This window comes from Pecten maximus, chromosome 8 (assembly GCF_902652985.1).
Source record: "Pecten maximus chromosome 8, xPecMax1.1, whole genome shotgun sequence".
NCBI lineage: Eukaryota > Metazoa > Mollusca > Bivalvia > Pectinida > Pectinidae > Pecten > Pecten maximus.
The window spans coordinates 16,016,548-16,032,161 of NC_047022.1; the positions used below are offsets into that span (position 1 = coordinate 16,016,548).

Genomic DNA, 15,614 nt, shown 5'->3' on the forward strand with positions numbered 1-15,614 from the left:
TATTTGAGTCAAATGGTAACGCTGACGGTTACTTGAATGATTGACAAAAATGAGACAAATGGTTACTCTCACAGTAACTTGAATGATTGACACAAATGAGACAAATGGTTACTCTCACAGTAACTTGAATGATTGACAAAAATGAGACAAATGGTTACTCTCACAGTAACTTGAATGATTGAAACAAATGGTACATCTCTAGGTAACTGGAATGGTTGACAACAATGAGTAAAATGGTAACAATCATAGTTACTTCAATGATTGACACAAATAAGACAAAAACTGTCATTGGTAACACTGGGATATAGAATGATTTCGTGAAATGTTAGCCCACAATTCTTATCAATATGTTACTTCATTTTCACTTCAGCGAATATCAGTAAAATTAAGTAGAATATTTTTATCGGAATACTGCTCATATTCATTGTTAGATTGCTGATTTGCTTTAATTTATTAATGAATTGTGGTAGAAATATGATGTTCCTAGGTCAATATTTGGTAATAAGTATTTATTATTTTATTTTCTGTCGCTTCAAAATTTATTATTTATCGTTGAGAGCTTCCGATATATATTTTAGTACATGTTGTATTTTACTTATTTTGGGGGTATTGTAAGCTATGTTGGTAAACAGAACAATACCTCATAAAGTGACTTCATATATTTCTAAGACAATTAATTAACATGCTGATATATCTATAAATTAAATGCATTTTAAGTTCATACATGTACTTATTTACTCAATCTAGAATGGAGCGAACGTTACATTTTGCATATCTTTTAGTGTTTAAGAAAACATTACCCTACCATGTGTTTCATATCGTTTTCATAATAGTAATTATTATCATACATGTTGATGGGTTCAGACTGGAGTAGTTTAAGATTAAACATTTGTGTTAATCATCAATGTACAGCGGAACAGGACTGAGTTTAGTGTCGGTGGCCAGGTAGACGAAGTAGTTAGAGCGTCCGTTTATAGTTCGAAAATCCCGGGTTCGAGTCTCGGTCTTGTCGTTGCATTTTCCTTCTCCTGTTACATTTGAGGGCCAATTAGATACCCACGGAGGTAGTGCAGGATATCTCATATGTCTTCGAGGACTTTGTTGAAGAAGGGAAGAACGTAGCAGAACAAAAGTGGACTGAGCACTGGAGTTCGGAGGTCTCGGTCTGGTCGTTTAAGTTTCCGTCTCATGTTACAAATTTCATATAATCAGCTGCTTACCCAGATATTTACGTTCAACGTTTGTTAATTTTCCATTTCTAGATAGTTACATCCCTGCTTTCCTTGCCCTCCGTGTTTACATGTTTCGAGAGACTTAGGTTGATGAAGACCAACGGGGACATTTCATGGTCGACATTACGATCCTATTTGGAGATATTCTATTTCCTTATACGATATGACGTCAGACGTGATGCTGGTTGATATGCCTTTATGGTTCCTTTGTAAACACCCTAGTTCTTATTTTGAGAGTGTGTCTTATCTCGGATTTGACCCAAATTTGTATGGTTGATGTCGTCGGTGAATCACAGGACATTTTCTCTTTTTGGAACACGTGGTCTTATTTTCCTTGTGGTTTTCAATGGCTTCCATGTAAATATCTATGAATTCTTTTGACTTCGTTTAATCGATTATGGATTAGAATTACGGTATCGTTATTCTGTCGGATGTTTAAATGCTATATCTTGACCTTAGTTCTCATAGTAAGAATGTGACACGGATTGGACCTACATTTGCATGATGGGTGTCGTCGATAAAGTATAAAACGGTGTTGTTTTATTATACCAGTTAGGTAGGGTGCTACTGTACCAGTTAGTGGGCTATTTTATGGATAACCTAGCCGGGAAAGATTTTATTTGACCAGTTAAGGGCTATTTATTAATAAACTGGTCATGCAGAGTTTACTGTACCAGTTAGTGGACTACTTTACCGATAATTAAGCGAGGCAGGGATTACTGTACCAGGTAGAGGAATACTTTTACGATCAACTAGCCAGGTAGGACTTAATTCTACCAGTGAAGGGACTATTAACTGTATTTAGTGTTTAGGCCGTGCTTTATTGAACCAGTTAGGGGACTATTTTAGCGATAATCTAGCGAAGTATGGTTTTACCATACACGTTAGGAGACAACTTGAACGATAATATTGTCAGGTAGGGTTTTACTGTACCAGTTAGGGGACTATTTTGTCGATAACCTAGCTAGGCAGGGATTTATCGTGCCAGTTAGGGAACTACAATTGTACTTCAATGAAAAAGTAGCCAGGTAAGGTTTTACTTTAAACTTAACCGTTGGAGTTACTGTACCAGTTAGGGGACTACTGTACTAATAAACTAGCCAGACAGGGTTTTACTGAACATTTAGGGGACGATTTTAACGATAAACTAGCCAGGTAGGGTTTTTACCATCGACAATCTAGCCAGACAGGTTTTACTGAAATAATTAGGGCGCGATTTCCCCGATAAACTTGCCGGACAGGATTTTACTGACCAGTTAGGGGACTGTTTGCAGATAAACTAGCCAGACAGGGTTTTACTGTACCAGTTAGGGAAAGGATTCCCATTAAGTTAATAATGTGACGTTTATTTTCTTATCGTAGGTAATTAAAATAAAGTTCAAATGGAGGTTTTCAGATTTGTGTTTTATTAAAATAATCAAGCATTTGTGTTTGTTTTGCCCCCTCTGATTGCCAAAATTATGATAGATGATTTAATTTCTATCTCTGAATATAAAGTAATTAAAATCACATTGCTTGAATTTTGATGCGCCCTTCCTTTACAAATTCATTCATTCGAACGTTTCCTTAAATGTAACGTTATGGAGAGTTCCCTGTCTACAGGACAGGCCATGTTACAGGATAAATGACTGGAATCACTACTGTCACACATTTTGAACTAATAGGTAGTTTCCTGTTGATTTTTATATACAAATCGACACATTCAAAAATATAATTATGCTTTATCAACATTTCTGTTTTGTGTAACAATATTAAAGTATAAAACAATTAGGTTTTAAAATATGGTAGAGATTCGCTTCTTAATCTTATTGACGGCGAAAACATTCCATCCATCTAAGGCCAGATTTGCTATTGTTTGGTCACATGATTCTGAGGTAATGCTGATAAAAAGACAATATATATATTAAAATATAAGCTGTATCCATATATAATCATTTTGGGACGAAACGTCTATTAACTTTTCAACATTTGCACGCGCGGGATATTTTCAAATGTCTTGGCCGTTGGTCACAAAGCTTTCCATCACAGAGCATGGCTCTGTATATGTCACGTTAGCCATCGCCTTCGGCCCACGCCAGCCGAAGGGTTCATGGTTGCTATTTTAACTACAACCAAAATATATTACTCTTGCTGTATCTTATTGTAATTTCTAGTAATGTTTATATGTCATGTAAATGTACCTGCATTCTCTGTGTCTTGATACAGGGGCGGATTGCCTCGAAAGTTTGACAGTTTCCATTGTCCACACTGTTAGAATTACTTCTTTGCCCCAGATCAAAATATAATGAAAGAGAAAAATATATTCTATGCAAACGTTTCATATGTTATCAAATGATATGTTATGTGGTTAACAACCATGTTTTAGTTCATAATAAATTAAAATGACTCATCTGCAATCGGGTATTGCAACGGTTTGATTAGGAAGTTCATAAGGGCCTATATTGACATTGTAGTCAGAAAGAATCAAAACAGTTGTCGTGGCTTACAAGGGTGTCCCATCTCAGCCAATCACATGTCTTTTCTCACACATGTAGGTGTTTTTATTGTTCATATCAATAGATATTGAAAATTAAGAATATTTCCAATATATTTTGTGTTCCAGTGTTAACCGACTGGCCTGTTAATCTACCTCTATTGTGGTTGACATTCTGGTTCTGTGTTTAAGACTGTCTGTTGCGGGGAGCTGTTTCAGTAATTCTGGTAAGATGTCTCTGAACGCTACTACTGTTTGGTATATATCATCTGCTTTGTACGAGGCATTAGATGACTTTGGGAATACGTCACTAAATGATCTATGAAAAATTGGCTGTCCAGCTGTCGGGGTGGACATTGCAGATGGATGAACAAGGTCAAGCTTGGCGACATCATCCTCATTAGTGGTTTGACACGTTGCGGCATCAAAACACCGTGTGACGTGTTCCTCCAGATCGCTCATTCCACTTGCTTGTAGTTTTTCAACCAGGTACTGTCTTTTGTCTGCAAGATTCATTGTAATATAACTGATATATGTTTATTTACGGATGCAACCTTTCATAGAAATAACATATATTTTGACATTTGATACAGATATGAGTGAATATTTATACATTTACATACATCAAATGTTGCAGCCCTAACGATAAAAAAACTAGTATTATATCTATTTACTTACAGCATTATATTCAAGGCGGCTAACCACAAACGTGAAATACAGAGCTTCGATTTCGATTAAATATTTTGAAATTTTTATCGATTCCTTGAGAGTGATATCCCGTTCTCCAATATATACGGTATTTACATATCTCTGTTGATTCTTGAGCTTGTTCCCGGTATATCTGGATCACGATTGCCATGATAGAACCAATTATTGAAGAAAACACACGCTTGCGAGTTATGAGGCAGGAGGGAATTTTCTATTTTGACTATCGATTTGACATTATGAAGATGAAAAAGAAAACTCGCCATTTCCAGAACACTGGGTGATATCCACCATGTATTTATTTTGTAAGTTTTTGAACATATTTCCTATTTGTTTTATTTCAAATGTCAAAACTCTGTTTCCACATCCATCGGTATTCGCTTAATATCTTTTTTCATAAGCTTTAAAAAAGTTATTAGGAATGAGGTCAGGGATGATGCAAATTGTACAACGAAAAGAACCATATTTAAGCATTCTTTGTCGGAATAGTGAATCTCACCCTTTCCGGCCGGAAGTGTTTCCTTTTTTAATAGTATTCCAAGAAAGTATTGTGGAGACTTCTTCAGAGTTTCCTCTTCCTCTGCTGAAAGCGTAACAGTTCCTCTAAATTTTGATCTGTCATCATCGTTCAGTAACATAGACAGCTCGTTAAGGACCGCCTCTTCTCCGGACACAAAGGAATCTGTTACATTGCCTAAGATAAATAAAGAACACAATATCAGATCATGGTTTTTACAGCTGTCGTATATATAAGTAAATATTAGCATATCAAAACAGGGAAGTAGACATATAACATGAAAGTCAAGGTTGAAATGTTAAAGGTAATTTCACTGTACCTATGTAAACTACTACAAATGTGTGCATGGAAAATCGCATACAAGAAATATCTTACAAAGTAGCGTAAACATTTAATCGAGTTCGAATTTAGTTGCTGTAGTAAATGGAAACTGAAATATAAAACAAACGAATAACGATTAAGTAATGCCACTTGTTTTGCTAGCAGACCTTGAGTAGAAGGCTCCGATTTCAAATCTTCATTTTGCCAGTCGACAGGATCGCTGTAGAGAGGCGAGAATGGTCCATACATGTCACGATGTAGTTGCTTATACAAAACTTCACAATCTGTAACCATGGTATTGATGTAGTTGCTCCATTCACTTATCTGGGCTTGCTGAACAACTACGCCCTTAATCAATAATAGCTCCTGCATTTGCTTGGAACATCTGGGATACTTAATCTCGAATTCTTTTATTTTCCTAGCAAGAATGGTTTCATTTTCAAAGTCAATAGGCTTCTGCATTTTCCTACCATCCATCAATATTATTAAAACCTGGCGAAAAGTGTCGTTCATTTTCTGCAAGTCATCTTGAAGTTTGTCAACCTTCCCTTCTTCTTCTGAAATGTCTAGTAGGTGGCTTTCTACTTCTTTTTCCAGCTTCCGGTTTCTGTTCATAAGTTTGATAACTTCATCTCGTTCACTCAGTCTTGCTGGGATGTCTGATTTCTCATCTGGAGTTATACAATACACTTTACAATATAAGCAATAAATATTCAACATCTGGTGCCAAGTCCTGCTGCCTTAACACACTTTTATCAATAACAACTCAGTATTTAGGGAGTATGGACTAATATATTGTTTGGTATTTAATCTTTACACATATTCCTAATCATATTCGCTAGCCAAGGCTTCTGATTACGTTTTATTCCACGAACCGTCGGCAGATATAGTCGTCATTTTTCCCCCCAGAGGAGATTCGAAATTACCACCCTTTACGCATGAAATCATCGACCAATCAAAACGAGCGTTACAGATGTACTTCATCGGTGATGTTTACAAACATAAATTTTTGTTTACTGCGAAACAAAGCTTTGCGGAGCCAGGTACAGAGCTAACTTGTCGACTATGTCATGGCATTTTACCTTAATACAGAGACGTACAATCTCTTGGGATATATTCAGAGTGTCTTATCAATTGATAGAAGTTATTAATCATAAATCTGTAACTGACACAAGCCTGAATGTGTGTTTGTAAACATCACCGATGAAGTACATCGGTAACCCTCGTTTTGACGACTGTATCTGACAAGGGTTCGTAGAGTGTAATGAAATCAGAAGCCTTGGCTAGCGAAGATGATTCTTAATAACTATATCAATCAACAAGACCAACATTTTTTGAACCATAACTTACGTGCTATTCTGATTTCCTCTTCGTCAATAAAGAAACTGTCTATGCCTTCCGCCTGTAAGAGTCCTTTCTCCTCCGCTGTGAGCTGCTTTAGGGCCCCCACCAAGTCGACTGGGACACGGAAGGTGATAATAATACTACGGAAAGGCTGTACACCAGAAACATGTACCAAATGAAGAGGTGCTCGTACAAGTTTTGCAACTAGAGCTTGAAGTCTGTCGATATCTCGCCTACTTGTGTCCGTACCCGAAACATGGAAGTGTACATACTGGAAACCTGGTACTGTCAAAGATTTAAAATAAAAGATACACACGATATTAGAATGGAAGTCCCAGGGGGTCTAGGACTCGCTCCTGATGTCACGTGTCCGAAAGTCAACAAGGATAACAAGCAAAATAAATCAAGAGGTTGGAGGATAATTGATTATCTAATTATAAACCAGCCCGTTTCAATTATTTCAAAAAGAAGTTTCCATCATTATAACGCGGAATGTGTACTAATAAATACCATAACATTAGAAAAAAAACAATTTTGACTGATTCTACCGGTTACTGTGTAAGTGGAAAATCGTAAAAAATACTGCATTTACTTCAAAACAGTTTGACGTAGATTTTGAGGCCTGATTGACTTGGTCTGACTGCAAAATCGTAACGATGACTCTATTTTCTTCGAAACCGTATGAGGTGGATCTAATATCCCGATATGATAAAGCGTTACCGAAACTAGGACGTACTTATTGTTTCCTCATATGTGAAAAAGTTTAGAGGCTCTAATTCACAACGCTTAGCGAATTCAGATAATTTCTTGTACAATGTTCTCCTCTGTTTTCCAAGGTTCCACAGCATTGCTTGCAAATATAAGAGGTTGTGCCTGTCTAGATAGCATTGGCGTCTTAGTAGCTTGAAGAACTGTCGGCCAGAGGTGATTTTATCGAGGACGCCGGCGGGTATCCCCTCTTCACCTATAAATAAACAACGCATGTGTACTATTTAAGTTCGACAGGAAGTGTATATTCCAGTAGAACACTATCTGACACTATGAAACTGCTGTGAAACTGCATTATATGGTCATGTTAAACATAGACATAGAATTGACAAAATTCAATGCATTGGCAGATCTTTGGATACGGCTAGATGAACAACAGATCAAGTTTTTAAGTGTGTTATGTTATAATAATCTCAACTTGTATTAGTATCCTTTAACGGTTAGGAAACTTGTCCCTAACAGAATAGCTCCCTCATTAGTTTCCCCCCAAATATTGTATCTATTTGTATTCTTTTCTTAACAAAATGTATATACAGTATGTATAAATTCTAACCAGAACAGAAATCTTTCATCCTGTCGACGTCATCCTCAGTCATTTCCTGTGCGATGTCGTCGAGCACGAGGTTCAATTCCCACTCCAGAGAGGGGAGGTCACTCTGAACATCATATTTGTCCACGGAGCTGCCTTCAGCTGCCACTATATAACAGGGAATAATGATACATACTTGTTGTTATATCAAGAACAAAACTAAAAAAAGCTAAAAAATATTTTATTATTAGTTAACAGTTTTAGTCTGTGGACATTTCGTATGAAACAGATGGATACAACATTACATAAGCACCGGGTGGTCACAAATTTAAAATTACTTTCCTTTTTAAAAACAATAGACTGATTTCATCGCTCACAATTACTGGCGAAATATCATAATTAAAATGTATTTGATATAAAACGATTCTTTAGCCAAACAGTAAATATGATGGTGATTAAAAAAATATTGTTGTATGTAATTGTAACAGCTATATCCATTTCAGAATGTTGTGTTTTGGGAATTGTTCTGCAAATAACTTACTGGCTTTGTAGTGGTCTTCAGTAACCACCTAAAATCCAAATCAACCCTTTTGTGTTGTTATATCTGAAATGTTGAATAAAAGGAATTCAAGGAATACAAGATAATGAACTATCAGTTTAGCAATAGATAAGACGTTTTATACCATATAATATGATACAGGAACTTTATACAGCTGTTTCATCCTCCTAGAGGACCGACTAGTGATGTTAGGGGCACCATATAGTTGTTTTGTCCTTCTATGATTCGTCGGTAATGGAAGGGACATCATACAGCTATTTCATTCCTCTAGGACTCGTCAGTGATATAGGGGCAGCAGATATCATATAGCTATTTTTTCCTTCTAGGACTCGTCATTGGTGTTAGGGGCATCGTATGGCTGTTTTGTCCTTCTAGGATCCGTCAGTGATGTTAGGGATATCACATATATTTCATTCTCCAGGACTCGTCCTAGATATTGCGGGCATCATACATCTATTTCTCCTCCAAGGACCGGTTAGTAATGTTAGGAATATAATACAGCTATTTCATCCTTCTAGGAGCAGCCACTGATGTTAGGGACACCATATAGCTGTGAAGTCTTTCTGGGTAAGCTTACTATAACCTTAAGTGGATTTTTTTTTAATTTTGAGCCACATCAGCACTTGGGTGTAGCTTATAATGAAAAGGAGGTGGTGCATGGCGGCCCACGGCCGAATATTATTTTATGCATGATATTATGATAGACTTTTACCAAATACATGTCATTTTAGACACTAAAACGAAAATTGGCAAATGCTGTATACGCAGCGCCACCTAACATGATTTCTGTAAAAAATGTGTACCCTCCCTTTTAAATTCAGTATATTTCTCGTACAAAAGTACTTGATAAATTTCATATTGCATTGATAGTCTCATGTGATGTTATATTTTATAAAAACATGTGTGTTTAGTATGAATTTGTATAATAGAAAGTGTAATTACAGCTTTTTTAACAAAAGTATCAGTAAAAAAATTACCTTCTTGAAATTTTCTTTTATTTGTTAAGTAGATAAAATGTAATAATCGTTGGAGTACTATCAAATTTTGCTTTTAAAAAACATGTTTGCATATTAATCTTGATACACAACCAAAAAAAAATCATCAAAAATTACTGGATAACAAAAGATTTTTGCTTACAAAGAAAGGTCATGAAGTAAATTGTATTAAAAACCCAAGGGTTAAAAAGGAGCACCCTGTCTGACACAAGCAGTAAAGTCTGGTTGCATTGTTATTTTTGTTGGATTTTTAGCATTTGCCTCTATTTTTCAGTACTTTCGGTACTTTGATATGTTGTCCAAAATTGGGGGTGTATGCATTTAACATAATAAAATCTTGGCATATCCACTAATTCACCAAATAAATTTGTTTTATTAAATGTTTATGAATATCCATAGATTATTTCTAACCGGAAATTTTGATAGTACTCCATTAATAACTTTGTGGTATTAGACTTTAAATGAAAAGTTAAAAACAATGATTTTCACAATTAGAAGACATCAAATTAGGCTGAAATTTAATTTTAGTGTCACGGAGCGTGATGATTCATATACAAAATTAAACCTTAAACAAATGGGGTGAGTTTGTTTCACAAATAGGAAATAAAAATGTGTTCTATAATAATTAGTGGTCAAAACATTAGCTTCTTATGCAGTTAGATGGGGGAAAAATGACATCACCAAAAAAAGAATATATACATTGAGGAATGGAAATTAATTCCTCCCACATAATCGGGGATATTATGCTTTTGACAAAAATATGTTTCCGGGAAAAAAATCGCCGTGGGCCGATTTAGCCCTCCTATGCACCACCTCCTTTTAAATTGTTTGGTCATGTGGATTATATTTATAATTCAGTAAAGAAGAAATTAAATGTACTCAGTTACGGCATATTTTAAACAGGAAAACGTTTTGAACATATAACACTATAACACTTGTATTAAACCAGTACATTGTAATTTGATATGCCTGCTAATTATGTAATGGATGTACTCTGCATGAATCATAATTCCTTGAAAAGTATCAAAGGGAAACACTACGTAGCATATCACTGCTGTTCTATATTTTAAAACATGTTTAGAGAAGCAATCAGAAAAAAGGAAAAAGGGGAATCTACAGCTGTTTCTGAAAATGAAAATAGAATTACAATTTCTTTATGACCTCTTCCGACCTACTGTTGCTTTTAACAAGCACTTTCGATAAAAAAAAAACTGAAATGATTTTACGGTTCCCAGTTAAAGATCAAATACTATTTGGTCTTCCTAGAACAGTTTAAACTTGGAAAGGAGACCTACAGTTTTGGCGTTTTGGGAAAAGAAAATATATATGAATGTAATATGACAATATTATTATATATATATATTACAAGCTAACCGGTAATAAGTATTTATATATTAAAGTATTTAAAAGGTTAAAATTGTAGTAATCCAGACGATTCTGCCGTTGATACATTTAATGAGGTGTTTACAAAAGGAAACGATAGTAACGTGGTCCTGTGGTCAGGGTCAGCTGAGGGGGTCAGATCAGACCTGCAGACCAGTCAATTTGAAACAAAGATGCACTGTACACTGAGAAGTACAAATATTCTTACAATGTAATAGAAAAATCCCCCGGATAAGTAATTAGATCGACTATCGTTGAAAAGATGAATTATTTAATATGACCATATCTGTAAACTGTTAAACGAAAGTAGGTCTAGCCCAACTAGGTGAAGCAAATACTGCTATTTTCGCAATAACTGATCGTTTTACTTGATACGATAGCTATGAACAAAATCAGTGTTACCTTCAGATGTACTTTAGCACATTGCAATTTGGTGTCTCAAAAATGCGAAAATAATCCGGTAATGTTCAAGGTGTTCTATTTTTATTATCGTCATGTTTTCCAGGTCACGTTCAAATAGCATGTGAGCTTCCGGTTACGTCATCAAATTCATTTACCGCAAATTTCCAATCGTAACTACTCGGCCATTTCCGTGAACGACAATTTTAAAAGGCCGAACGTGTTCCGAATGGCTGTTTTGGATTAAATTGCGTATATTTCGGCAAGTAAACATCGTACAATGTTCCCGTGTGGTCAGATCATCTAGTTTTTCCCATATGTATTCAGAACAGTTGTTGTTCAGTCACTACGGTTATTAACATAAAAAATCGGATTATTATATAAATACTTATTTAATTATATAAACAAAGTTCAGGTACAAATATACATGTAGGTTACCAAACTATGAGTAAATCTAGCTTCTGAGTGTACTTAAATTTCAGCGAGATTGCCAATCATTTCTTTTTCACCTGTTCACAATATATTATACAAAATTTACCATAATCTCATATTTACAAAATTTAAATCTGGAAGTTGTCTTAGATTTAAACTTACTGCTCCAAAGAAATTGAAATCTAGCGGTAGATATCAATGCAAACAAATTGGAAAATTATATAAAATCCAGCCAAAGGTGTCGGTAATAAGTTATGATTACATTTTTGTTTTATTATTTGTATAAAAATGGTTTTCATTGTGATCATATCATGCTATTGCTCAATTTAAATGGTAAGCATTGTGGAGAGGGCCTTTGTAATGTTGTAATTACTAATAAGCCTTTATACTTTTGAAGAAAAAAGTTTAAATCAAAATGACACACCAGAGGCCAGAGATGTAATGCACATCGTAAACCCATTTCCTCCTTCTAGGACTCATCAGCGAGATTAGTGACATCGTACACCCATTTCCTCCTTCTAGGACTCATCAGCGAGGTTAGGGACATCGTACACCCATTTCCTCCTTCTAGGACTCATCAGCGAGGTTAGGGACATCGGACAGCTATTGCCTCCTTCTAGGACTCGTTAGTGAGGTTAGAGACATTATACAGCTGCTTCGTCCTTCTAGGACTTGTCAGTAGTGGTTCGTTCTGTTACAAGTCATCATGGAAGGTATGAGGGCTGATTGATATGTTGTGAGCCCCATAATGAAGGATTTCAATTTTGCCGGACATATATAATTATTTTTCAACATAATCCCATTCATTATCTATACACTTTTGCAAATGGTGTTTAAGGGCCTCAGTGGCTTTTTAATAGAACTCTTTTTCTTGGCTGTTCATAAACTCATCCACTGCATGTATTACGTCATCATCGGACTGAAAGTGGGTGCCTGAAATAGCTGTGTTCAGTTTTGGAAATAGACGAAAGTCTGGTGGAGCGATTTCAGGTGAATAAGGCGGATGCTCACTCAATTTAAAGCCACAAAGTGAATGACAGCCATGGCAATGACAGACTTGTAAACAGGAGCATTGTCCTGATTGATTAACACGCCTTTAGTGAGCTTTCCGTGGAGCTTAAGTTTAAAATTTTCCCGTCACTGCCTCAGAAGTGAAGCATAGTATGTGCCTTGATTGCTTGTCCCTTTTGAAGATAATCCATCAGCAGAATACCATCTGCATCCCAGAAAACCGAGGTCGTAACCCTGGAATGTACTCTTCTCTGTGAAATGCAAACTCTCCTGGCTATATATCTTTCTGTGACTCGTCTGTCAGTCATAACACTATCATAAACTTTATTGCCATTTCTGGGTTTGCAACATTGACAGGCCTTCCAGGACGGGGGTCATCCTCAAGGCTCTGTCGGCTAGCTTAAATTCGGACACCCACCTTTTCACTGAAGCATATGAAGGGACATCTGTCCCTAGTGTTGCTACCATATCATTATGGATATTCTTAGGTGTTAAACCTTTCTTTCATCGATTTTGTCCATTTTGCAAAAGCCGCTTGTTTTGTTTACTTTAGAGTGCTATCTCGTCTATATAAAGTAACCAAATGAGACCAGAACTTGGGTACAAGGCCATATATAGTCATAGAAAAGTAGGACTTAAAAAGAACATCCTTGAGTACCTCCTTTAATACGAGGCTCTCAACATATCTATCATCCCTCGTAAATCAATACATTACCTTGTTCTATATCTGGCCATTTTCTTGTTGCATTAGTTAAACGTTTGTACATGTATTAGGGCAAACGTCATCTGTAATGTATTCCGCTGTGGATAATCGAATTCATTTGGCGTATATGTCTATACTTGTTGTATATAAGTGATTCTAAGCCAAATCATATGTATGTGATAGTGCTTGTTATCAATGTATACCGTTAAATTAAGCATTATTATCATGTCATGACAGATACTAATCTAGCATATTTCATCTTTGTTACTATACCAAATACATAGCACACAATCCCTGTAGTACTGACACAAATGTTGCGCTTTTGCTTTATCGGAGACTAATTATTGTTACGTAACAACAGACATCAACCCTATTTTAATTGTTTTGATACATCACTAATATGGGATAGATGTACGAAAACGTTACTTACTAGGCACTACTTTCCATTATATATCTCGATATATATTGTAGATTATATCAATATAAGTAAATTGATATTGTATAAAAGCTCTAAAATTATACCCCATGAAATCAAATAAACTAAAATTTCACTTTATTTACATACGTTTCTATGCTGTGCATTCGATTGTATGCTATACCTTCGGAAATGCATTTTAACTTTCAAGGAATAGATTGTGAAATACATACTCTTGATTAATTTTAAATTATTTATCAATTAATCAAATGAATCGCTTATTTCCTAATCTAATTAATAAGCCTTGGTTGCTGTTTATTGAAAATGTATGCAAACCTAGCACTGAACGACACCAAATGTTCAGATTGATAAATTCCTACTGTTGATTTACTTCCTGGTATCGTGTATATTATCCAGGTCATAGTACGAACGAAATGTCGTCAATAGTCAAGGTTTGTGTAGCTAAAGACACAAACTAAGGTATTCAATATACATCAATATATCAATGTATTGGCATTTTGTTAATATTTTCTTATCATTTTGGTTGAAAAAAATAGTTATCGATTGTATTTTTTCATGGTATATGAAATTACCCAAATTACGTATAAGATAGCTGATCGTATACCTCGCCGTTAATAAGTCGGTTAATAAAGTAAATGATTAAAAAACCCACAATAACGTATACAGGAAAATACTTACCTGTTATTACCGTGAATAGTCCACCATAATGTGAACACCCGTAGCCATTAGAGTATGTGTAACCTGGTGTAACTGTGTTTAACTGACAGTCTATTTTTAGATTATCAATAGGTGCAGTCATATATGTTTTAAACATGTTGTGTCAAATGTTCCGGGGTTTCCGATAGTACACCTCACTGTGTGTGTCTTGTTTACATTTATTGCAGTGATAGGCCACTAAGCTGTTTATTTTCTTGAAGTAATAGAAATGATTCAGTGCCTTGAAAGATAAAAAAAATCATCAAGTATAGGCATTTTAAAAAGCCAATGCCAACCGTTGGAGGCGTTACAATATCTTCAGGTACCGATACCATTGTTGCAATATTCCCGGTAACCGGTACAAGTGTCACACTTCCCAAGGTAACCGATAACAGTGTCATACTTTCCTAGGTAACCGATACCAATGTCACACTATCCCCGGTGACCGATACCAGTTTCACACTATCCTCGGTAACCGATACCAGTGTCGCACTATCTTCGGTAACCGATACCAGTGTCACACTCTCCTTCGTAATCGATACCAGTGTCACACTATCCTCGGTAATCGATACCAGTGTCACACTATCCTCGGTAACCGATACCAGTGTCACACTTTCCTAGGTAACAGATAACAGTGTTACACTATCCTTTGTAACCGATACCAGTGCCACGCTTTCCTCGGTTACCGATACCAGTGCCACACTATCCTCGGTAACCGATACCAGTGTCACATTATCCGCGGTAACCGATACCAATGTCACACTATCCTCTGTAACCGATACCAGTGTCACATTATCCTCGGTAACCGATACCAGTGTCACACTATCCTCTGTAACCGATACCAGTGTCACATTATCCTCGGTAACCTATACCAATGTCACACTATCCTCTGTAACCGATACCAGTGTCACATTATCCTCGGTAACCTATACCAATGTCACATTGTCCTCTGTAACCGATACAAGTGTCACACTATCCTCGGTAACCGATACCAGTGTCACACTATCCTCGGTAACCGATACCAGTGTCACATTATCCTCGGTAACCTATACCAATGTCACACTATCCTCTGTAACCGATACCAGTGTCACATTATCCTCGGTAACCTATA

General features: G+C 36.0%; 1 protein-coding gene across 1 annotated transcript; it reads right to left on the minus strand.

The window, feature by feature from the left end:
* Window positions 1-3,691: 3,691 nt before the first annotated feature.
* Window positions 3,692-14,562, minus strand: LOC117332587. Its single transcript, XM_033891559.1, has 8 exons — window positions 14,486-14,562; window positions 8,431-8,493; window positions 7,914-8,057; window positions 7,329-7,556; window positions 6,599-6,877; window positions 5,416-5,919; window positions 4,910-5,104; window positions 3,692-4,208 (listed from the first exon to the last, which is right to left on the minus strand). Coding segments are annotated over exons 2-8 (1,707 nt in total). The 5' UTR covers window positions 8,432-8,493; window positions 14,486-14,562; the 3' UTR covers window positions 3,692-3,852.
* Between the last annotated feature and the right edge of the window lie 1,052 nt (window positions 14,563-15,614).